The 25,568-nt window shown below is 40.2% G+C and overlaps 1 protein-coding gene across 2 annotated transcripts in view; it reads right to left on the bottom strand.

Annotated features, from left to right (window-relative positions):
* Positions 1-9,064: 9,064 nt before the first annotated feature.
* Kiaa2018 (KIAA2018 ortholog) overlaps positions 9,065-25,568 on the bottom strand; it is a 45,066-nt gene continuing 28,562 nt past the window's right edge. For both annotated transcript variants that reach the window (XM_005386401.2, XM_013515210.1), the window contains exons 5-6: positions 19,949-20,045; positions 9,065-17,357 (exon numbers count right to left, since the gene is read on the bottom strand). In XM_005386401.2, the coding sequence (XP_005386458.1) occupies positions 10,924-17,357; positions 19,949-20,045 (6,531 nt within the window). In that variant the 3' untranslated portion in view covers positions 9,065-10,923. The remainder of the gene's footprint in view (positions 17,358-19,948; positions 20,046-25,568) is intronic.

A 25,568-nucleotide genomic window follows, 5' to 3' on the forward strand; every position in this document is an offset into this window, starting at 1 on the left:
GCTATTTAGTTGACATACTATTACTGCTGAATTATTTTCTACTGTTAATGGTGGTGTAGCTGTTGCATTCAGTAGATTCTTTTCCATTGTTAAAGGCAGCTTTATTTGCTCTATGGTATGTCAACATCCACTTTGCTCTTGACTCTATTAATGTGGATGACTTTCAGGTTTTAACTGATTTTTGCTGTAGGTCAATATCTGCTTTGCCTTTGTGTCATCAACATTAACCAGAGAATGGGGGACTGGCCCAGTTCTCCACACTAACAAAAACACTATAATCAACCTGTGAACCCCAGCACACACATGAAAAAGGAAACGTAAGAAAATGTGACAACAAAATGTCTTTGGCTGGGCTTAGTGGCACATGCCTGTAATCTCAGCACTTGGGAGGCTGAGGCAGGAGGATCACCATGAGTTTGAGGCCACTCAGGAGGCTGAAACAAGAGACCAGCTTGGGCTACATAGTGAGCTCAAGCTCAGCGTGAGCTGCATAGCAAGAGCTTGTCTCAAAAAAAAAAAAAAAAAAAAGTCAAGTCTCCCCAAACTCCCAATCCCACCAAAGCTGGGGCACCTATGGGGAAGAAATCAAAGGCCAATCAGCTGAACTATATCACAATTAAAGAAGAGATGGGGGAAAAAAAGCAGCCAGGCATGGTGTTGTACACCATGCACCATGCGTGTAATCCCAGCACTCAGGAGGCTGAGACAGGAGGATTGCTTTGAGTTTAAGGCTAGCCTGAGCTACATAGTGAGTTCAAGGCCAACCTGAATTACAAAGAAAGACCCTGTCTCAAAAACAAAAATAACCAAACAGACCTATAAGGAACTCAGCATGCTCACAGATGATATAGCTAAACAGATAGCGAAGTGAGCTTACATAAGACATTAGTTAAAAACTAGTTGAGCTACACAAAACAAATGAAAAACATGAATGACCACTTTAGCAAAGAATTAGAATCAAAGGAAGGTACCAAACCAAAATCCAGAAGATATAAAGTACTTTTGAAAGTATGACCAATGCAAGGACAATGTTGGAACTAGAAAACAGGATTGATGCAGGAGATCACATACTTAGGGATATCCTAAGAACAACAGGAGAATATGGAAAATGGATTCAACAGCTGCTGGAGGACGCAAAAAAGACTAACAAAAGGTTAATTAGAATTAGTGAAAAATTAGAAGAAAAAATGGCATAAAAAACCTGCTTTCAGAAATAAGAGAAAACTCTCTAAGTATGAAGAAAAAATTTACCATATAGGTAACTGAGGAATATACAACTCTAAATAGCCATAGTCAAGACAGAAATGCTTAATCTGGTGGAAGATAAAATAGGTAAAACTCTTGAAGAAACAGGCATAGGCAAGGACTTTCTCAAAAGAACTTCAATTATACAAGAAACAAAAATCAGTAATCAACAAATGGGATCTTATACAATTAAAAAGCTCTGCACAGCAGAAGAAACAACGAACAGAATGAAGAGACAACCTACAGAATGGGAAAAAATATTTGCTAGCTATTCCTCAGACAGAGGACTAATATCTAGAATAAATAAAAAACACAAAAAATTACACCTCACTCCTACATAGACACATCTCAGAAGTACAAGTGGCCAATAAATAAATGAAAAAAGTTCAATACAGCAGGCATTAACCATTAAAGAAATGTAAGTTAAAATAATACTAAGGATCCATCTTACTTCAGAAAAAAGCTAGGCATAGTGGCACATGCTTTAACCTTAGCACTCAGGATTGCTGAGAGTTTGAGGCCAGACTGGGCTACATAGTAAGTTCAAGCCAGCCTAAACTACACAGTAAAACTCTGTCTTAAAAAAAACAAAAACAAAAACAAAAACAACAACAACAAAAAAAAAAAACAGAAAGAATGGCCATCATCAAGAAATCAAGTAACAACAAATGCTGGTGAGGCTACAGGGCAAAAAGGAATACTTCTACACTGTTGGTGGGAATATAAATTAGTACAAGCACTATGAAAATCAGTATGAAGAGTCCTTAAAAATAAATCCAAAGACGGAAATTCCATTCAAGCCAGATGAGTTAAAGACATATGACAATGGTACATGCATACTCAAGTACATAGCAGCACAACTCGTAATAGCTGAATCTTGGAATGGGCCTACACATCCACCAACAGATTAATGGATATAGAAAATGTGGTACTTGTATACAGCAGGACTGCTTTGCCATAAAGCACAAATTTGAATCACTGTTAGGAAAATGCATGCACTTTTAGACCATGATGTTAAGTGGAATAAATTAGACACACATGCTTAAATATCACATGGTTTCTCTTACATGAGAAACCCAAAGTATAAGTAGAGCAAAATAGAAGGCAATAGGACACAGAGAGACATATCTTTTGCAAATGGAAAGGGGGTAAAGACATGGAGGAGACATAGGGAGGAGGGAATTACAATGTGTCATGTACACAAACCAATCCCCTATGATGAGTGCAATCATATACTGCAAACATGTACTAATAAAATTAAAATTTAAAAAAGAATATTACAAGGAAATATACTCAATAGTCAAGATTTAATAAAAGGAATAAATTCTATTGTTTCATCAAGTGAACATTCTAATGTGAACTTTGTATTTTCCACTATGAGATTATGATTATCAACACAATGACTATTAGTACTATTAGTATCAGTATTGGCACCACTGCTTTGATTTGTCTTAAGTACCAGTTTTATGCACTATTGCTTTTGCACCATCTGTGCAAATATCAGCAGTGTATATGCATGTTACATCATGATACTGTCATAAAAACACGTGACATCACATACTCTCTAAAGGGGTCTTAGTAAAACCCAGACACTCTGGGACCACATTAAAGAACTACTGTTCTAGGAGTTTTAGTGTTTAAGATTTTATAATTAGGTTTAAGACCCATCTCAAAATAATTTTTGTATATGGTATGAGACAGGGGTCTTAGTTTCTACCCCCTCTATATCCTTACTCCAGCACAATTTACTGAAAGACCATCTTTTATTCCCCTAAACTGATACCTCTTGTCATAAATTCAGTGATTATAGATGTGTAATCTGTTTCCTGAAATGTTTACTACCATTTTCTATCTATGTGCCAAAATCACATTGGTTTTATTAATGATAAATTTAATTTTAGTAATTTAAAATCTTTGAACTTTGCTACTGTCTGGTAATTTTTATTTTTTTCAGTATTGTGGATTGAAACTAGGGCTTTTGCACTGAGTTACACCTCCAGCTTCTTTTAGTTTTTTTGAGATGGTGTTGCTAGGATACCCAGGCTGGGCTCCACTTGCCTTTCTCCTTCCCCTACCTCCCAGAGTACTGGAACCACAGCTGTGTACCACCACGACCAGTTTCTACTTTTTGAGATAGTGTAGCCTATTCTTGTACCTTTATATTTATATAGTTATTTTTAATTACATAAACTTTAGAATGTTTGTTGATTTCCAACCCCTCCCCCAAATCTCAGTAATTGAGTTACCACTGCATCAGTTTATAGATAAATTTGAGGGAAACTAACATCATAATGCAATCCAAATAATGAGTTTTAATCTGAATTTCTAAGAAGCTAGTAGAAGAAAAATACTTTGAGCCTCAACTTCCTACAGTACATGTGGGAATAAGTGACCTTTGTGGTTCTTTTAACTTTTGTATATATTAGTATATATTTCCTGCATTTATAAGTCAAAGATCAGGGAGATGTGATAACACCTAAGTACCTGCTACCCAGTGCAGTGGAACTCACCCCTCCTTCACACCACCCCCCATCCTTTCCTATGCATGTTATTCTGAGGTGTGAATTTACAACTTCATCATTTTACAATAGGCCGTTCTTAAATAATAAATTGGTTTATAGCCATTTAAGCTTTATATGTTACATTGTACAAGTAACCTCTTGATTTTCCCCCTTAGAAGCTATTGTATATCGTGAAAAATTATCTCAAAGTTCTATGCTTTAGTTTCCCCTACTACAGAGGAAAGTTTAAGATGGATAATCTTGAAATACTCTTCCAGATATTAACTTCTAATTTTACTTTTTATAAAGAATACAGAGACATATAGTTTGGTCTAACAATAAACAATAAAATCTTGGTTTGAGAGCATAATTCCTTCTGGAAACATGCTTGTAATCTAAAGGACTTGTGTATCAAAGCAAATTCCCCCATATCATCACTCAGATGATTTGTTCCACAACCCAAAAATTCATATGAAAATGATTATACTTTTAATATAAAATAAAGAAAATACAAAATATAAAGAAAAATAAATTAACCTGCACTTACCTTTGAAAACGTGTGGTTGGTGTGAGGGAGACAAGAGAGAGGAGGGTTACTATGTAGAACAACTTTCACTAACAGATTCACTGCTATGCACTGGCTCAATATTTTTCTTTGCAGGCAACTGCAACGAAGAACCTATCCAGTGACACTTGCTTTTGCATCCTTTTGGAGATTTCATGGAAATGTGACATTGCATTGTCATTAAACAGATTTCTCTTACGCACTGCTATAGCCTTATTCACACAGTGTTTTTCTACAAAATTGTGCATTATTTCCCATATTCAGCACATCCCCCTAATCTCATTTGAAGGCATTCCTCTGCTTTTTTCTCCTCTTTTTTTCCAGATGAGATCTCCTCCACAACCTCCTGCTGTTGGGGAGATGATCACCCACCATCCCACAGAGAGAAAGACAGATATAGAAAAGGGGGTGGGTGGACCACAGGCTGATCATGTAACATTTAGCATCACATTCTACTCCTATTTTAAGAAATCGCTCATTTATCAAGTTAAAATTTATTAGGAATGTTTGTTTATCTTATGGAATACTCACAGGACAAGTTACTCACAATCCAAGTTTTACTGCAGTTTTGATAATTATGATTTGAGGTTGACTGATTAGGAACATAAACTCTGCAAACGTGTCACAGGATTATTGTCAGAAATGAGGCAAAATTTAAAACTCTTGAATATGATACTTCAATATGCATGGCAGGTAGGTTTAAAATGGCACATGTAATGATCAGGAAAAAAACAATTCACAATGCAAAAAAATGCAAAGTTTTATTTTCTTAAATAAAATACTATATTCATATCTATACAAATAATTATTACAACCATTAAAATGTTACATTTAACAATAAAAATTTCAAAACTTTAAACAAGAGCATGGTTCAGAATATTCACACCCTAATACAATGCACTTGTAAAAAGATGTCAAAATAAACAGGACCTATTCTTATTTACAACTGTAGGAAAATCAGGATCATATTATACATATCTTTTCTGGATTCCATTATAAAACAAATTAGTTTCCATTAGAATTATAAACCAGGTGACTTACAGTAATAGGACACAGTGCACAGCAGACCTTGCTGGCATGATAATAGACACAGACATTATACTATTGAAGCAGTAAAATTAGTTTTTTTCCTAGTGACTGCCCTATGGTAAGCTTCTCACCCAGTGTATCTATGAATAATTTGTGAAGGTAATTACGTTCTCAGATTTTTCAACCTTTTTTTTACCAAAATGAAAATATAGATATAGATATATAACCTGCTGAAAGTGGAAGCAAATCTTTTCTTCACAGTAACACACCTGCAGCATCTTAAGCAACACTGTCTGGTCCCTTTCTTCTTGGAAGATCAACAGTCCAGCTCCCCAATGAAGTTTACCACTGTAGTCAAGTCTAGCGTCTCACAGATGAAAATGATTTTTTAAGACTTCAGGGTGGGGCCGGGGATAGGGCTCAGTGGCACAGCGCCTGCATGGCAAGCACAAGGTCCTGAGTTCTATTCCAGGTACCAGAAAAAAAAAAGACTTCAGGGTGGGAGGACAGAGAGGTCTCAGGAAAGTGAAGACGGGATTTAAGAGGATCAGATACTAAGTTCCTATGAAACAATATGGTACATCGCTGTACACACAACAGACCCAAAGTTAAAGATCATCTTTTTAGAAAATGTATTACATTACAAATGAAGTTGTCTTCTATCACATGAAATCGCTAAGATATCTCTTATGCAGTCATCCCAAATAACATCAGTTTGGATATGTTCAATATTTTCAATCAGACTCATGATTAGGAAGGGTCTGACCACATATGTGTGCAAGAAAGATTACAGTAGATAGTTTATGCGAATCTAGAAATAAAGATGCTGCATGACCACCACATACAAGCTGTGTTTAAAAGTTTTGCTACTAACTAGTTATTTTTTTTTACAAGATCAGCTTCAAAGATGGCTCAGATAATGATAAGGCAACAGTGAGAAACATCAACTGTACTTGTCTTCTAGGTGTTAGATTACACAGCATGTACCATCCCAGTTGGTCCTTCAGTATAACAGAGGAGTGGGCAAGTGATATGCTCCAGTATCTGGTCTAAGGACCAGAGGCACAGTTTCAGTTAAAGTGCAGTACCAGGCCGGATGCATGGGGACAGAACTAGAAGGTCTGCATCCAACACGGTCCTCAACGTCCCCCTCCCCCCAGAGTAGCTGGACTGCCTCACTCTAAACTTGGTGGCCTCCATGGATGCCAATAAAAACACTCTCTAGGTTTTACTCTAGTAGAAACCCAACACAGGAAGAGTAGAATGCAGAGTACAGTTAAATAAAGAAGGACCCTTTTCTGTACAACTTGGGGAAAGGAAAAATGGTAACATTCAGCCAAAAAGGCATCTCAGGAAGAAACTAACTTCTGCTTTTAATTGCATATCAGTATCATAAAACCATCACTCAGAGATCACTCCACACTAGTGTAGCTAGCTGCTGGCTATTATTATTGCCCTCTGATAGGTGCACTACCTCCAGGTACTGGCAGCATTTGTCTAGATAACAGAACTGCAAAGACTTCCAGCCTCCTAAGGATATCAATCCAAAGCCACTCTTGCCCTTTCTTCATTGGGCCACAGAGAAAAAAATAAATCCACCAAACCAAAGAACAGAGCCATATGGCACACTGAAATATTTTAGATCAATTTTGAATTAATGTCAAATATGATATTGCTCCTGGAGCCAAAGTGGTTCCAAAGTCAGAAATTATGAATCACTGATTTGAGAGTAAGATTCACTACCACACACTGACAGGAGGCCCAATAAATGTTTCAAGACAAAGGAGTAATTATCTTGCTAAAGAAATGACGGGGCTCCCTGTCACCTGACTGACACAGAGAACATGGAAGAAAATAAGAAGCCGGGCATGTTGGCGCACACCTGTAATCCCAGCACTCAGGAGGCTGAGGCAGGAGGATCACTGCAAGTTCAAGACCAGCCTGGGCTACAAAGTGAGCTCAAGGCAGCCTGAACTGCATAGCAAGATTCTGTCTCAAAAAGACAAAAAAGAAAAGCCTAAGTACCTATGTATCAAAGGAAGAAGAAAGCTGAAAAAATGCCTATTAGTAAGTCTTTACCCTTTTGCAAGATTTTAAACTTTACTTTCACTAAAATGTGCTTTCACATTTTTTTTGGAGTACAAGTTTTCACCTCTCCATAGAAAGTCTAATGTTAGAAGGCAAGAACAAGACAAATGGCATAATTCTCTACTTTAAGAAAGCTGATTTTAAGAAGCTGATCTCCACTGTAGTTCAACATAATCCTGATATGTGACTAGAAATTGCTACAAAACACATTCCCTCCACTTCCACAGTTCAGTTAAATTTCATAAATCATGATCACTGTGGAAATCTCACGTCTCACTTAGAAAAAGGATGCTACCTCTGGTAGCCCAAAAGTTCTTACAATAAAAACAAAAATAAATTTCCTGCAGTGATATAAAACCTGTGACACCCCAAAGCAACCTGTATTTTCAAAAAATCAAGATGGGTTTATTTCATCTCTGACTGACGTATTTAACAAACTCGCTGACATTAATACATGAAGAGAAATGAAATGTTTCACATTAGAACTTACTGTTAGATGTTGAAAGGAATCAGCCACTTTCCATAACTGAGTGTACATGATCAATAATGCAAAAGAGAAGTGATTTAACCAGTGACTCACTTATGACTCAGACATATGTGGATTTCAGTAAGTTACAAAATTATTTGGTTTACAGAGTCATGTTAGCAAGCCAAAAATAGTATTAAATTTACTATAAGCAAAACTGACTGCATTTTCTGCCATTCCTTTACCAAATACATGTCCAGATTATCACAAGGTAGTAGATAGCAAATTTCTTCCCCCCAAATCATGTAGCTCTAACTTAAAAAAAATAATACTGCTGGTAAGTGCTTATGCTTTAAAATCAAATAAGAATATTATGGTGTGAACACTTACAGAATTCAGCCCATTTACAAAATGATCCATAACATAATGCATTATGTCTGTAAGGTAGAGCTGCATGAAGCAGGAGCCCAGTGATCTGCAGATGGCCACATCTTTCCTTAGGTGGTCAAATAAGCCTTCCTGAGACTCATTCAATAGCAAAGTATTAAATCCTTGGAATGACAGTTCTGAGAAAATGCAAATGCACAGCTGAGCAGTAAAATGCAATCAAGGCAAGAGGAAGACCGTGCTGCAATACTCAAAGCGAGTTTCTGTGTCAGGCGTGGTGACGCACGCCTAGAGTCCTAACCACTCAGCAGGCTGAGGCAGGATGGTTATTTCAGCCCAGGAGTCTGAGACCAGCTTGGGCAACTCAGTCAGACTCCACCTCAAAAAATGAAAAATAAAAAATCTCCTCAGCCAATACCTTAGCTCCAGCCAGACCTAGCAGCCTAGTTCTTCAGAACTCAACAGCCACTGGGAGGTGTGGGTGTGTGTGAGAGACAGAGAAGCAGAATGAGAAGAGAGAGGGAGAATGAACAGCAGACACACAGAAAACTGCCCTTCCTGAAACTGGCAGATTCGAGGCTTCAAGTACAAATTAAAAGCTGAATGTTAAAGTTTAAAACTCAGAGAATTAAAAAAAGTAGTCAGGAGTTTTGCTTTTTATGCAGAACAGAAAGTTTTAACTGCTGTGTTTATCCACCTACTTAAGTAACTTATTCACGAAGCTCTCTTGTTCTTCTCCAAGACCTTTTTGAAGGGAGACAACACAGGTTTCTTTTGTTCACACTTTTTTTTTTTTTTTTTCGCCCCTGGGGAGCTGCTTTAGTTGGCAGCAGAAACAGGAATGTTTGGTGAGAACAGTTCAAGAGGCACAAACAACCCTTTCGCTGAGTCTTCAGACGAGGTATTCATTGGAGGTAACTGCTCTGACCAGGCCATAGGAGGCTTCCTTAGGATGGAAAAAACATGCTGGGCCCTGGGTTCGCTCCTTAACACAGCAGACAGGACAATTTATATGCATATCTTCCACCCCATTTCATTTTTGGCAGAATAAAACAATAAAAAGTCAGGTTCAACAGGTTTAAGAAACTAAGTATACATACAGCAGCTGCTTTCTTAAGTTTTCTTACATTTTCAAAATTCAATATATGTTTTTTTCAATTTACTATTAACTTCAGAGGGGTTTTTAAAAAACTCCACCCACATCATTTTTCTATTTTTTTTTTAGCAAGTTTCAATTTCCCATTTTCAGATGGCAGGCCAATTTTTTAAAAATTTTATTTATTTTTCATTGACATAAAATTGTATGTATTTATCATGTGTAACATTCTGAAATATTTATACACTGTAGAATAGTAAGGACCAGTTTATGCTTTAAAATCTGGTTTCATACATACTCTCACACATTCACACACACACAGTACATATGTACTTTTTTGAAGCACCATTTCACACATCTACCATTAAAAAAAATAACAAATTCATCTTATTGTAATTCCGTTATGAAGGGTAATAACGTAACATACAATGCCATATTTAAAATATAATTTATATCAGTTAATGAAAATACTGAGGGCTTAAAATTCTGTTCAGAAATATTTATCAGTAAAGCTCAAATAAATGTGTAGATTCTGAACACATCATTTACCGATGGAAAAGAAAGAATACTAAACCAAACTCAGCTGAGGGCTGGGGATGTAGGTCAGTGCTACAGTGCTTGCCTAGCATAAATTCAACTCCCAACATCAGGGGGAGATAAAGCCAAAAAATTCAACTGGTGAGACACCAATCATTAAATGAACTCATAAAAACCTCTATAGTGTAACTACTTTTATCCTTATGGCCTGATGCAAACTGCAAGTACAGAAATGAAAAATATTTATGTACTTTACTTTTCAGGTCTATTTTTAAGGCTAACTGTCTAAGGAAGACTTTTGCTTTAAAGGATCTTGGCACATTCAAGGAAAATGACTCCCTACTTTGAAGAACAATTCATGGATTTCAGATATTTTATGAAAATTACAATTAAGAAAGAAGCCTCTACCTAAACCAACCCTGGGGAACAAGGCTGATTAAATAATCCGTTTATCTGCCAAATGCTTGACTCTAGCAAAGATGTTCATTTGACATTAATTCAACACTGACCATGGTGTAAAAAACTGCTTTAGATATTACCAGCCAGCATCTCATTATGAGTCACTGTGTCTCATCAAGTTGCCCGTATTTTGAGACAGCAACTCTACTACAAGTACATTAAAAATTATCAACAATCAAGTTTCAAATCTCAGCTCCTTTCTTCTACCCAACACATCGCCAAGATGATCGCCCTTCACCTCTACTTGATTAATATTCAGAGACTATAAAATTACAAATCAAGCACAGAAATGTAAATTGACTTCAAAGATAAAAAAAAGTACACTGTGCAGTTAAAAATGAAAGCTAACTTGTTTTTGACAAGTTCTCATCTCTGACATGGCCTCCCTGGTATTCAGAGCATTAACTGAAAACTGATTATACAACCACAAAGAGAAAAAAGATGCACAAAGACACACATACACACCCTCTCTTTGTGAACATACAAGCGTGTGAACATGCACACATACATTTGCAACCTCACCCAGTACCTTCACACATACTTCGTCTACTCAGACAGCTGAACTGCAATCATGACCTAAAATATGGCTTATGTTATGGGCAGGTCTGTTTGAGGACTGCTTGGAAGAGTCAGAGGCAGAGGAGTTTGCTATTGTAAGCAAAGGTGACATTGCTGAGCCATCAGGAAGAGCGGTCGCTATTTCAGGAAACAAGGATGTCATATTAAAGTTAGATAAGTGAGAGTTGGTCATGTGCATTGGCGGCATGTCAGGGAGAAGAGGAAAACTTGGCTGAGCAAAGCCAACAGGTCTGGGAGGAGATAAAATGGATCCAAATCGGTTATTTAAACTTCCACTGTTGACTTTCTCTGTGGTAGGATTTGAGAACATTTGGTTAGAAAAGTAGGGGATTGAAATATCATTGGACAGTGTAGGATGGGCAGGGGAATAGGGGGGATAGAAAGAGGGCAGAGTGTTTTGGGGATCTACTGGGATGAGGGCTGGAGTTCGAGTGGCACTGGGCTGAGTGACCTGTGGAATGAAAGAAGTATTAGCATTTATTGGTGGGTTCATGCCACCCTCAGGAATAAAAGGGAAACCAAAATTTTGTGACAGTGAATGCTGGTCAGGACCTGAATTATCATTAGGTACTTGTGGGCTGTCTGGCATGAAGCGAACAATACTTCCTCTCTTCTCTGTAGCAGGCTGTTGACGTCCAAGAATCATACTGCCACTAGTAGAGAGAGGGAGATGGGGAAGACTTGGATCAAAGACATTACTATGTCTTTGGTTTCCAGAACGAGTCCTTTCAGGTGGACGAATTTTGGAGCTACCACTGTCTTGCAAGGGATGTCTTGACCTCTGGGGAACTGAAGTATTAGCCTGACGTACAGGAGGCCCTTGGTCGGCATTTCCATGAGACACAGAGGGATGTGGCAGAGCTGGCCTTGCAACCCCATGCATGTTGGTTGTAGCAGGAGGGTTCATGTGGCCCTTGGTCCCATGACTGTCAGTAATCCTCATGGGATTAGACTTCTGTACAGAAACGTTGGGACTTGTGTTTCGACCTTGAATATCTCCTGAGGAAGAGGAACTTGAAAAGGGAATATTCAAGGTACTATTCCTGGTGTTAACTGCACCTAACGACATGTCACAACTTTCTCTATTCTGACTCTCACTATCTCTTCTAATATGGATACTTTCATGAGTTGGGGGACAATTATATTCAACTGCAGAGGACGGGCCACACTGTGTATTCCTCTGATGTTCTGAGACTGATCTCTGGTTCCCGATGACCTGATCACCAAGGTGAGGGGCAAGTAAACTCTGCATGAAACTTTGGTGACACGTATTTTCACTGTCCCTTGGCGGGATAGCATTTCCTGTTGGGATGCTCTGAACTGGTGGGTAAGGTAATCTCTTTTGACGCTCAATTGGCGGTGGCCCTGTGTTTTGACTAATTCGAAAAGCCTGGGACTGCATACTCCTCAGTGACGATACAGAGTTACCTATTTCATTATTTCTTGAAGACTGCACTTCAAAATTACTCTGGGGCTGCTGACTGGCTCCACTTGGTTTAAATGTCTGACACTCAGAAAGACGGATATCCGAGGCAACAGTATGGTCCACACGACCCTGCATGTTATGAATTGCCAAGCTCTTATTTCTGGGAACATCAAGATAGCTTCTCATTTCGAGCTGATCTGAAACTCTGGAACCTTGAATTGATATACCCATTCTCTGCTCTGAATTAGAAGATGTCTTTCCAATGAGTGCCTCAGCAGAGTAACTTGAAACCCGATTTCTCTCTGGCCTGTGTGGAGTACAAGTCATGTCTGAAGACCTAGTCACAATGCTCGGTTGGGACACCATTTGCTGCTCTAAGCCTCTTGATGTCAAAAGCCTCTGCATTGGATTGTGCCCAGATACATGTTCAGAAGAGACCCCTGAACCTTGTGGTCTGCTCCCAACATCCTGTGGCTGGTGCATAATATCTTGACTGAGATGGTTCTGGGGGTGGCTGTGGTGGTTCCGGCTAGCTGAAGGGTTTTCACAGCTCTTCTCTGGCTGGGAACTTCCAAAGTGTTGCTGCATCTGTTGCTGCATCTGTTGATGATGCGGATGCGGCTGACCGCTCTTGGGTCGAGACTGGTCAGTTGCATGGTGCTTTGGTTGTAGGGAAAGCTGAGAGCCCTGAGTGCCCTGAACAAGATTCCTCTTTTTCTGCATCTGAACCTCCTGCTGCAGCGTTCTCTGTTGGTGCACACTATGGGGCTGAGAGTGAACAACATTCTCCACATGAGGCACATGGTGCTGCAGTTGATACAAGTGATGTCTCTCTCTTAACTGCCCTGCTTGCTGCTGTTGCTGCTGCTTGATGTAGAGATGGTTACTGTGAAGGTGAGAAACCCCTTGAGGGGGAACATGCTGTTGCAGGGCCTGCAGATGCTGACTTGCCTGGGTTTGCTGCTGCTCAGCCACTGAAGGCTGAGAACTACAAGGAACTTCCGTCTGCCTCAGTGCAGGGGTCACAAAGTTGTTGGCAGGTGGGAACAGCCGTGTAAGCCCATCTCCGTGTGCTGGGTTGCTAACAGGCACGACTGTGTTAGAAGAGCTGGGAGGGAGCTGGCTAACCATCATCTGAGCTTGGTCAGGAATGCTATCTGCAGTTCGGCTCATCAGGGACATATTTTCAAGCCTGAGCGGGGCTGGCTGACAGTGTTTTTGACGTTTGGTGGATGACAACAGCAGGTCATCCTGGACAGCACGCTTGGCAGAATCTTTACGGTTTTCATGATTTGGTTTTAGAAGGGGCTCTTGAATCTGTGAATTTGGTATGGTACTAGCCATAGTGTTTAGCTGTTCTTGGGAATATTCTGTCATCAAAGATGGTCCAGGTGGCTGGCTGCTGTAGGCGCTAGACGAAACAGTCAGATTCACTGTCGTAGGAACAGTTGTTTGGTCCGAAGTTTGAGATAAACCCGCACAACTGACCAGAGGATGGGTTATGCTGCTCTGGTGGATAAGATTATTCACACTTAAACTGGTGAGGCTTGGTGGCTGCGAAGAAGCAGCCTGCAAGGAGGCATTTGATGTTTTACTTCCTAGAGAACAACTTGGTTTTTCAAGGGGTCTTTCCACTGTTACTTCAATTGAATCCTGAGAGTTAAATTCATTCGCTGTTGTTTCCCTTTGTCCGGTACCATTCTCTTTAGGGATGTGCGACTTGAAAGGCTGGTCTCCCTCCAAAGACGATGTTTCAGAAGACTTTGAAGCAACCTCTCTTATATCAGCCTGGATGCCAACTCTCCCCTTCTCAATGTTCTCCTGGTCAAAAATAGCTCTTGCTGCAAGAGCTACTATATCAGTTTGCTCTACAAAGGTACAGCTGTCACAAGTATTAGTTGTTGTACTGCTGGTCACATCTTCTCTAGTTGTCTCAGGAAGCATGGATGCAACTGAGAAGCTACGACTACTGCCGGAGCTGGTTGACATGGGAGAGTCAGCCTGCCTGGTGAGCAGAGAACCATTCATAACTTCCTGATCGGGCAGGCAGGAATGCTGCTGTGGTGGATCTCTGTCTTCACTGCTCAACAGCAATAGTTCCTGTTTAGGATGTAAATCCACACTGGCATCGGCTACCTTACCATTTTCTGAAGAAAAGTCAGGGTGACTGATCTGGACTGAAAGAGATGATTTCTGAGGGTCTTTTTCTTTAGCAAGATCAGATAGCAATGTAGTTAAACCTTGCCCCTTCAAGAGACCTGCAGCTTGCATTGTATCTGATGAACCTTGCTCTACCCTGCAAGGTTCTGTGATGATTTCTACTTCAGAAACACAGTCAGTACTTGTAGTGCTTGTGGTGGATGACAAACCAGAAACCTGAGAAACCAAAATCTGGGGATCTCTTGGAGATGGAATTAACACGCTGGCCGAAGTACAAGATTTGGTAGCATCTGACAATCCTAAACTAGTTGGCGGTCTATCCTGAGATGTCTCTTGTTCCAAAATGGGCATAGAATTTTTGGATTTTTCTAGGGCTGCTGCAAAATGTTCACTTGTTACAGATTCTTGGCGGGGTGAACTAGACTCTTCTACTGACTTAGATTTGGATACAGATTCAGGCATTGCTGATTCAGAATTCAGAACATCCAAAGAATGTGAAGCAGACGCACTCACATTATTTGCTTCAGACACAGCGACAGATGGGAGAACAACCGGAAGGGTGTCCAGCAGTCCATCACTACACGGTGGCTCTGCTGAGCCTTCCGTTCTGGGGCAGTCTAACTTGCCTACTTCTCTGACTAGATTCAGGGGACATGCTGGTTTGCTAGCTGCTAAGTGTTTCTTGGCACCTGGCTTCTTATTCAACCTTTTTGACTTCATGGCTGGTGGCAAACAAGCAGCAGTGTTTATTGAGGAAGTAGTCACAAGATTATAAGTACTGGGTAGTGTGGCTGAATTATCTGTTGTCGTGGGAGGTGCTATACTTGTTGTTAATGAAACACAGTTAGCTGGGGTGGTTTGACTGTTTGCAGCAGTTTGAGGATTGGCAGGCTGGCTAATAGACAGATGTACACAGCTTTGCCCAGCCATCTGTGATATGCTTTGATTGAGGCTGGCCAAAGCACCAAATGTATTTAGGGCAACATTGGTATTTGGATCTTCGCTGGTGGTGGGTTGAATAATTTGCATAGGGGTTTGACTCGTAGTTCCTGATGAAGACATCACAGGCTGCAAAGCAAAGAGCTGTCCATTTAAAGAAATGGTCTGAGGCTGCTGTTGGTTTGACATGGTAACAGAAAAAGTCTGTGTTGAATTAGATACTGATAAAGATGAAGGTCTTGGTAATATGTGGACAAGATGCTTTCCTCCAAAAGTCTGTGGGGTGGAAACATTTTGTACTGCATTGCTAGAACCTATTATAGCATTGGCTCCATTGACAGGGAGTCGGACAGAACCAGGAGGTGGAGCAGAAAGGAGTGGCAACGGGTTCTGATTAGCTGCCTGTATGATGACTATCTGTTGACCTACTGTTTGGCTGGGAACCTCTGCCCTCATCACTGTTGGGCAGGGGGTGGTGCTGGGGGGCTGAAGAATAATAACGTTTTGATTGGCTGAAGCTCCATTAACAGCAGACCCAACTGGCTGAGCCATCTGAATCACTTGCATTGCTGAATTCAGCGGAAGGAGATTTTTTTGAGGTTGCGATTTAACTTGTGGCTGGGAAATTAGTGGCTGCATAGGTACAGGTGGACAAGAAGGCAAGGTAACAACTACTTGCTCACTTGGCTGTCCATCTGCTGGAAGGGAATTATTTAAACTGATGCCTGTAGCCACATGGCTACTGTGGTTGCTTGTGGGGGGCCCGGTACCAGACTCACTCAATACTGGAGTCACAGTGGAAGATGGTGTCTGGCTTAAGGGCTGAATAGTGTTTCCTGCCAGTTGCAAAGTAGTCCACGTCGTCTGTGTGTTTCCAGCTGAAGAAATTCGGGTAAGGCTGTTAATGTTTTTCAAATCTGAAGCACTAGCACTTGAAGAAGGCAAAGAACAAGAAAGCGTCCAACCACTGTCCAAAGGACTTGCGGAGAGTGTCTTCCCTACTCCAGGGGCAGCAGCTGCCACCACTGTGGTTGCATTTGTCGAGTCTGTGCACTTGCTAATGCTCAGTGGAGCAGAATCTCCTGCACATCTGGGAGGTTGGCACCAGACTGTCGTGGTAACTGAAACAGCAAAGGCGCTTTGCAAGTCGCCTCTGCAGTTTTGAAGGCTCAAGCAGGACTTGGTTCCATGGTGTACTTTAGTGGGATTGGCTGAGGAGCTGGGGGAGACACTTGTGACACAGGGGGCTGTCTTCTTTAATAATCTGGTGCTGTCTAACCCAGTGTTATTTTCAGAAGAATTTTGATCATTTGGACATATGTGCGAGGAAGGATGCTGACGAGGTTCAGGACCAACTGACACAGCAATCAGTGAGCCGCCAGTGGCACCAGGCGCACCTGCTTCACTTTCGGGGGCAGGAAGCTCAAGAATATTTTGAGCAGAAATGGCAGCAGGAAGACAGAGAGGAACAGGCTGATTGGCAGCCAATGCAGACACTGCGGTCTGATGCCATGGCTTGTTTTCAGAAGGGTAAATTCCAGAAATAGACACAGGAGTCACAAGATTGCAAGTTCTCTGTACCGGCACCACATTGGCTGTTTGCTTTTGTAAATTATGACCAACATTAAAGGTTATCCCCTGAACAGCTGTTCCTTGGCTATTTCCACCAGGCTGACTCCCATTGGAATAAACAATGATATTTTTCTGAACCTGGTCACTTGGAATAACAACAGATACCTTTGAGTTTTTAAGGTTTCCTTTCCAGTGGATGGTGGGGTCATCATATAAGCATATGTCATTTGCTTTCAGTAATTCAATGTATCGGCCATTTTCTTTTTGGATTTCCTCCAGTTGTTTCCGTAGCTTTTTAATTTCTTCAGCTATGATATTAAAAATAGAAAGTTAAAAACAGGTGCATGTCAGTATAACTTGAAAAAGAGCTATGTACTAAACTACTGAATTCTAATTCTAGCATTCTAAATATTTCAATTGAGGATCTTCAGAACTTTGCTAATACAAACTTTTTCTTCTTTTAAGAATGTTATTTCAAACACCTATTGCATCCTTTTAAATGTATGTATTTTTAAAGGCTCACCACTAGAAAATCATTCACAATGTAGAAATCTCAAAATTCCCAATCCAAAAGTTTCCGACAGTGCAGCTACATAGATGAAGCACAGGAAGACATACTGACATCATAGTACTATACTAGGAAAATGTCCCTATGATGCCACTTAAGTGCTGAAACAGCTAACATGACTCGTGGTGGTAATCAACTATCTCATAAATGGCTTTAGTTTCTATTTTACCCCTTGAAACAACGGAGACTGAAAGGAATGAGAGTATGTCAGCTGTTAAGTTGGTGGAGCATCAAAGAAATATTGACAGTGGATCTGCAGTTTCCCTTGTTAGGGCCAAGGCAGATACACTGCTGAGCAATGAAGGTCTGCAACAGCCCTGTCCTTTCTAAGGGAGATAGCTTCACCCACAGCCTTGCTATGGGGACAGCTTTGGCTAATGATACTTATGCTCTGCAACCCCTTACATTCCCATCTGCCTGGCCACAATAACAGGCATTCACATCCCTACCCCATCAAAGGCAGCCCATCCTCAAGGATCATGGCCTGTGAGGCAGCCTGAAATGAAAAGCTCCATTTCAGCAAGGATGAGCTGAGACTAGCAGATCATTCTTCTCAGATTTTTAAATAAAGAAACAAAAGATGTCAGTGTACTGTTTCTATTAAAAATTATAGGTCAATCATTATGAGCCAAATAATAATGATCTTTGCTCTCAGTGAACATTTACTTACTGGTACTTTCATTCATTGTCTCATTCACTGACAATGATAACAGCTAACATTTATCAAGATTTACTGTGTGCGGGGCTTTAGTCTAAATGCTTTACCTGTAACAGCTCTTTTAATCTTCATAAGAACCGCGAGATGAAAGCTATCTATCATTATCATCAGCTTTAGCGGCAAGAAACAGGCTCAGAGTAGTTACATCATTTGCCTAAAATCAGCCAGGTAGAAGATAGGGAAACTTGAGGCATAGAGAGGTTAAGTAACTGGCCAAAAGGTACCTAGTGCAAAAACGGAGCTGCGACTCCAAGCAGGTGGGCCTGACTCGAAGGCCACTGCTTTGACTCTGTGCAGGACCATCAAGTGGAGAGTAAGGGAGAAGCCACGTAGACACAAAAAGGGGACACAGCAAGATGCACAGGAAGAAGCAGAGATACAGTAATGCCACAGACAGCAATGTAGCCAAACTTAAGCTGCTTCAGGTGTAGGCCCCGCCCCTGGCCTAGCTACTCAGGTTTTTTCTAAGTCCCATTCACCTGGTATCTTTGCAATACCTTTGGCTTTCCCTAAGTCACTTGACTGCCTTAGCTTCTGTGCTTTGAACTCAAAGGAGCCTTCATTAGAAAACTCTGGCCTTGCCATCTCTTTTGTGAGGTGTCTCACAGTGGCTACCAAACACATATTCTTTTTTTTGGTGCTGGGAATTGAACTCAGGGCCTCATGCTTGCCAGGCAGGCGCTGTGCCGCTGAGCTACATTCCCGGCCCCAAGCACGTATTCTTATGTCTATCTGGCAGCTCAGGTCTAAGGGCCTGGGCCATAAAACACAGGTGACCTGGAGGAGGGAGGGCTGTTATTTAATAAATTAAACAGAGAATTCTGAATGCTGACTCATAGATATGCTTTCAAAGATCCTTCCCAACCATTACAATAAACATAGCCCAGCTCTGTCCCTACCTTAGTGAGTTCTGCTTTGTTTCTCTCCTTTTAAGGTGGCCTACTGAGCTGTCACAGGACATTCTCTCTGCTCTTGTCAGAGCCATAAATAAAGGAAAATTCAAACTGGTCTACCATCCTCAGCTTAATATTTGCCTGGGACATTTTTCTTTTCATTGTCTCACCAATGCTGGTAGAAAAACAGAACTCATTTCGCAGTATTAAAATAAAAGCCACCTCTATGTAAAAATCAAGTATCCTTAAGTAATCAGGCAGGCTGCTGCACACATCATATCAATGTAAACAATTAGGAAATAAACATTTTTGGCCTTTTGAGTTATCGTAGGCACAGGCTTCTCCTGTTTTTAAATGATACTGAAAATTCCTCCCTATATCCTCTTATGGGATTTTCCTAGATGCAAGATCCAACTGGAAGAGAAGAGATTTAGTATTATTAATATTATTAGTATCATGAGTTAGGCAAACATGAAGTACACAAAAGTGTTCAAAGTCAAAGTTATGAATGTAGCTGCTCACAGAGGTAGACAGGAGTTACTCTATAATGATTTTACTTATAACATTATTCTCCCAAGCCCCTTGAATGTGGGGTCTTAGTAATGTCTTTCTGGGGGAAAACCTAGTGTATTCCTAAAGTAAGTTACCCTATCACACAAGGCCTACAAATTAACAAATATTAACAAATAATAACAAATATCAATCTCAACTTTCCTTTACCTTGCTCATTGTTGCCTCCATTCAGCAGGAGCTCGTCATTTTGCCTTTTCAGTTCTGTTATATATTTAAAGGCTTGGTCCAGGATCATATTCTTGCTCTGCCAAAGAAAACCATTTAAAAGTTTCAGTGCCAAAAGAACTTAAAAGCTTTGGGTTTATTTCATATGCGTTATATGTAACTTTTCAAACTTTAATATATGCACCATATTCAAAAGCTTCTACTGCTCATTTTCCATTTACTAAGTACCGATTGGGCATTTACTATGTCAGCCTCTGTTTGAGTCACTGGGATATAGCAGTAAAACAAACCAAGTACAGGTCCTTGAAGAATATAAATATACCTGTATATGTAAAATAACTAATACCAAGATTACACATAGATACACAAGAATTAGTACAAAGAAAAGTAAGCCAGGGTAAAGAGGGGGCTAGAGTGATGGTAGAGCTTACTCTGCACTATGAACTATTTGTATCCCCCAGCCCAAATTTGTATGTTGAAATCCTAATGCTCCGGTGTAACAGCATTTGGAGCTGGGGCCACTGAGAGGTCAAAACCTCTCAAGGATGCAGCCCTCTGTTATGGTTGATACACTGTGTCAACTTGGGGAGTCTAGAGCTTTGGCTAAGTGACTCAGCAGGAAGCCAGGGTGCTTACTTTGTATACATCCTGAGCCTGTGGAAGAGGAGGGCATGGAGATTATGTGAGAGCTACACGCCCCTTAGGTGGGGGTAGTCTGTTTACAATGTAAGGCAGAAAAAGAAGTTGCTTGCCTGCCATTCCTCCAGTTTTTGCTCTGGCTGCTTTGCTGTTCAGCTGCCATTCCCCCCTTTGCTCTTGTTGCTTTGTTATCTTTTGCCTCGGAGCCAGCCAAGTATGGACTGAAACCTCCACAAACTGTAAGCTACATAAACCTTTCCTTCCTTCATTTTGGGCGTTGGGTATTTTGTCTCAGCAACAAGAGAAAAGTAACCAAGACACCCTCACAAACGGGATTAGTGGCCTTATAAGAAGAGACAGAGGTAACATCTCACTGTCTACCAGCTGAGGACATTATCAGGAACCCAGTATTGATCCTGGACCTTCCCAGATCTCACAACTGTGAGAAATAAATTTTTGCTGTTTGTCCCTCATTTGATGATGTCTTGGCTCTAGAAGCCTGAGCTACGACACTCTATTAGTATGTTCTGGTATAGAGATCAGTGGGAAGGCCTCTGTGTAAGGTGATACCTAAGCAAGAACCTAAAGGAGGTAACATGGTCACAGCCTGCTTATATCTAGAGGGAAAAGGTACAGGTAGTAAAATCAGAAGGCAAAGGCTCTTAGGCAGGGCTGGGCCTGGCAGTATGAGGATGATAAGCAGGTGAGCAGGGCTACAGTGATGGATATCAGCAGAGTGGTAGGAAAAGAAGCCAAAGGGAGGCCTTCAAGACCATGTAAAGATTTCACACTTTATTATTATTCTCTACTTGTTAACCAAATCTATAGATTACCCTATATAAGCTGAGAAAGAAATGTCACTTGACTTGAGTTTTGGTGTCATGCCCAGCAAATTCCATTTCTAAGCTTCTTCAAAAAGATTGTATTTTATGTCAAGCCATTCCTTTATTAATAGATCATTTTTACATCAAAAATATGCCACAAAAGTAAGTAATATGAAGGATTATACACCAAAAGGTAACATTCCTTTGTGCTTTAATTCTCCAGATCTTCTCCTAAGGCTACCCTAAGGTTACTTGTATATCCTTCAAGAAATATTCTAGGCTGATACACACTTGTACATATTTTTTTTTTTCAAAAACCCAAGTAAAGAATACTATAAATAGCATGCACATTATATTTTTTTTAAACTTAAAAGTTAATAGACACTTTCATGCTGGATTTAGAAGTCTATCTTCTTCTGAATGGCTATATTTATTTATTTACCAATCTATTACTGGTAAACATCTGACCTCTTTAATAGTCATTTCTAGTTTTGTCTTTGGCTATTAAACATGTGGGAATGAATGAACTTCTGCTTCATCATGTACATTACTAAATAACTTAAGTACTTTATGTATATCTCTTTTCATGTAGGAATCACTAGAATAGACTATAGTTATATTATAATGCTTTGAAGAACCTGATAATACCCAGCTTTTATCTCTCCCTGCAGACAGGAGTTAGAACATGTACCAATAGTAAAGAAAAACTTTAAAACTGTTCTGCTTCTGGAAGCCACACACTGACTTCTTTGCACATTCTAGGACACCCGAGAAGTGAAATGGTTATGGTTTCCTGTCTTCAGAAAAACTTAGAGGAATGAATCCCAGGAGCAGGAATGAGTTCCAAAAGGAACGAATCCCAAAAGAGCAGGAATGAATCCCAAGAGAAGGAAGATAAAATTTTACTCCAGTATTTCCTAAGCAGCTACTCTACATTATGATATGAAAAATAAAAACAAACCAAAATACTTTTACGGAAGTGTAAGTCTATGCTGTAGGGGAAAATGAAAAGAAGCTGGTGTGTAAGTCCTTGCCAGGGAAGGTAACGAATTTTGGAACAAGTTGCCTTGGCCTTCCAAAACCCTAGGAAGCTTCAGCACTGAGAAGCATCAGCTACTATAGATGGTGGGGTGAGGAACAGGGTCAAAACTGAGGGTACTCACTGAAAGACTCTTAATAAAGCAGTAACACACAAGAACCACATCTCCACGTACACAGCCTGTGCAGCTGGACAACTTCCCTTTCCCGCCCCAACCACAAGAAGCAAGTTTATTTTTTGTGAAATCTGAACCAGAGAATTCAACCTCAGCGACACTTAACTCAAAAGAGGACAAGAGGCTTGTAAGTGAGAACACTGTAAAGAAAAACTCCATCTACTAAAGTATGAAGACTCTGGTCTGCAGCCCTGGCCTACCGCATACGTTACTAGCAAATAACTCCTACTCCCCCTCCACCATTTTTACTCCAAGGTAAGATACCCATAGATTCTTTCTTGGGTATATGTGCACTAATTCTTCACACTTAATGTATTTATGATGGACTGTACACACATACTAATAAAAATAATTTTCAAAAAATCAGTAACTACCCTCCAAAAATGAAAAAATACAAAATTGTAGGTTTCAAGAATGAAATTTATATAACATTCAGAGATGAGACACTATTGAATCCATAGAAACGTGTTATGAAATATGTGGCATAAAAAGGAACAAACAAAGAATAAGAAAAAAGACTCTTGGATTTAGCCATGGTAGCACCTGCCTGTAATCCCGGCATGTGGGAGGAGGAAGCAGGAGGGTCAAGAGTTCAAGACTAACCTATGCAAGTAAAGGCTTAGTCCAAGGCTAGCCAAGCCTGAATAGCAAGATCCTGTCTCCAAAAAGCAGTGGGGTGGGGTAGGCTGGGTATGGTTGCAAGCAAGTGTAATTCCAGCACTTGAGATGTTGATGCAGGAGGACCCCCACAAGTTTAAAGCCAGCCTGGGCTACATAGTGAGTTCAAGGCAAGTCTGAAGTACATAGAGAAACCCTGTCTGAAAAAACAAAGAAGGAAAGAAAAGAAAGAAATCCTTGGAAATTAAAAACATGATTACAAATAGGCTAGTTAGAAGAAATGACTGGTTGAGACTGATAAAAGACAGAGAGTTCTAAAAATAAGTCTCAAAGGGAAAAAAAGGAAAGTAGAAGTTAGTATATATGATCGCCTAGAAAACTGTATGAGAGAGAGGGAGCGTAGGGGTGCCTGCAATCCCAGCCTTTGGGAGGCTGAGGCAGGAGGATCATTAAATTCCAAGCCAGCCTGGACTACAAAGTGAGCTCAAGACCAGCCTGAACTGCACAGTGAGACCCTGTCTCAGAAAGACCAAAAAACAAACAAACAAAAATGTATGAGCATGCTGGAAATGTGGAATTAAAGATAAGCACATAGAAAATTAAGCAAATAAAAAACTATGAGCCAGTAATTAACTTCAAAACACCGAAGTTTTGCATGTGAAATGAAATGTAACAGTAGCATAATGACAATATTTGCATAGTCTTAATAACATAAAAACCAAATGTCAGGGTTAAGGGATCAAAACTGATCAAGAAATTCTACATGTCAATTCCTCAAATGAATGTAACTGTCAGATATCACAAAATACATGTTATGGTTTGTGTCCACATGTCTCCCTAAAGCCTCACACAGTCATGGGGCAGGGTTCTAGATTTATGATTGATTTATGGTCCAATGCTGGGACTACAGGTGTGAGTGTTACACCTGCCCCTGGGTGGGTAGTTTGCATATGTAAGGGAGAGAAAGAGGCTGCTTCCCGCAGCTCCTCCTGTTGCTTTTGCTGTTTTCCACTGCCGTGAACTGTTGCCCTCTGCCATGTGCCACTCTGCCTTGGAGTCAGCCAAGTATGGACTGAAACCTCCACAGACTGTGAGCTAAATAAACCTTTCCTTCCTCCATTTTGGGCACAGATATTTTGTCTCAGCAATGACAGAAAAGTAACCAAGACAATATATTAAAAAGAATTTTAGCCAAAATTGTGATGGAATTTTATATATCAATTCCTCAAAATGAATGTAACTATTAGGTACCACACACATACACTTAAAAAAAAAATTAACCAAAATTGTGATGGAGGGGCTGGGGATTTAGCTCAATGACACAGTGCCCTGCCCAGCAAGCACAAGGTCGTGAGTTCAATTCCCAGTACCAGGAAAAAAAAAAAGTTGTGATGGAATTATATTGGGAGGATCAAGGAAGAAGGCAGGCTAAAAGCATAATAGGATTTTGATACGCAATATCTAAACTGGAAAAAGTAAGACACAGTAATATTAGTATTTTTAGAAATATAAAAGCAAATGTTAGAGGAAATAAGTGAGAATGGATGCCTCTGAGGAGCTGTATTGAGTGGGAAACAGGGGCTGGGGATTTAGTTCAGCGGCAAAGAGCCTGCCTGGCAAGCGCAAGGTTGTGAGTTCGGTTCCTGGTACCGGAGAAAAACCAAAAAAAAAAAAAAAAAAGTGGGAAACAGGTAAGAGATTCATGTTTGTTGTTTTAAACTTTTCAGTACCATTTGCTATGTGAGTATGTTAGTTGTTTTGTTTTGTTTTATTTTGAGACAGGGTCTTACTATGTAATGCATGCTGGTCTTGTGAAATGAAATGTTAACAGTAGCCTAGGCTGGCCTTGACCTCACCATGATCCTCCTGCCTCAGCCTCCCAAGTTCTGGGACTACAGGCATGTATCATCATGTCTGGTATATACATATGTTAATTTTTGCACACATTATTTAATTAAAATTAACAAAAAGGCTACTGAAAACTATAATATCACGTTGTAAAAGAATAGTATTGATTATTAAAAAGAAGGCAAGAATTTTTAGGAAGGTGTCTACAACCAAAAGTCAACTATGTACCACTGAGAAAAGTGGCAAAGCAGGTCATGAAATAGCGTTGGATATACTGTATACACACACATAAATGTCTGGATAGAGATGGAATATTTCATTAGTGGGTATGATTTGGGAGTGAGACGTCAATCTTTTAAAAAACTTTTTCTCTTTGGACCAGCGACTCACTCCCCGCCTCGTCGTTCCCCGGAAGGAGGGCTTCCGGCGCACAGGGAGCCACGGGTGGGGAGCGCCAGT

The sequence above is a fragment of the Chinchilla lanigera genome, unplaced genomic scaffold (genome assembly GCF_000276665.1).
Source record: "Chinchilla lanigera isolate Chin_1 unplaced genomic scaffold, ChiLan1.0 scaffold00026, whole genome shotgun sequence".
Classification (NCBI taxonomy): domain Eukaryota; kingdom Metazoa; phylum Chordata; class Mammalia; order Rodentia; family Chinchillidae; genus Chinchilla; species Chinchilla lanigera.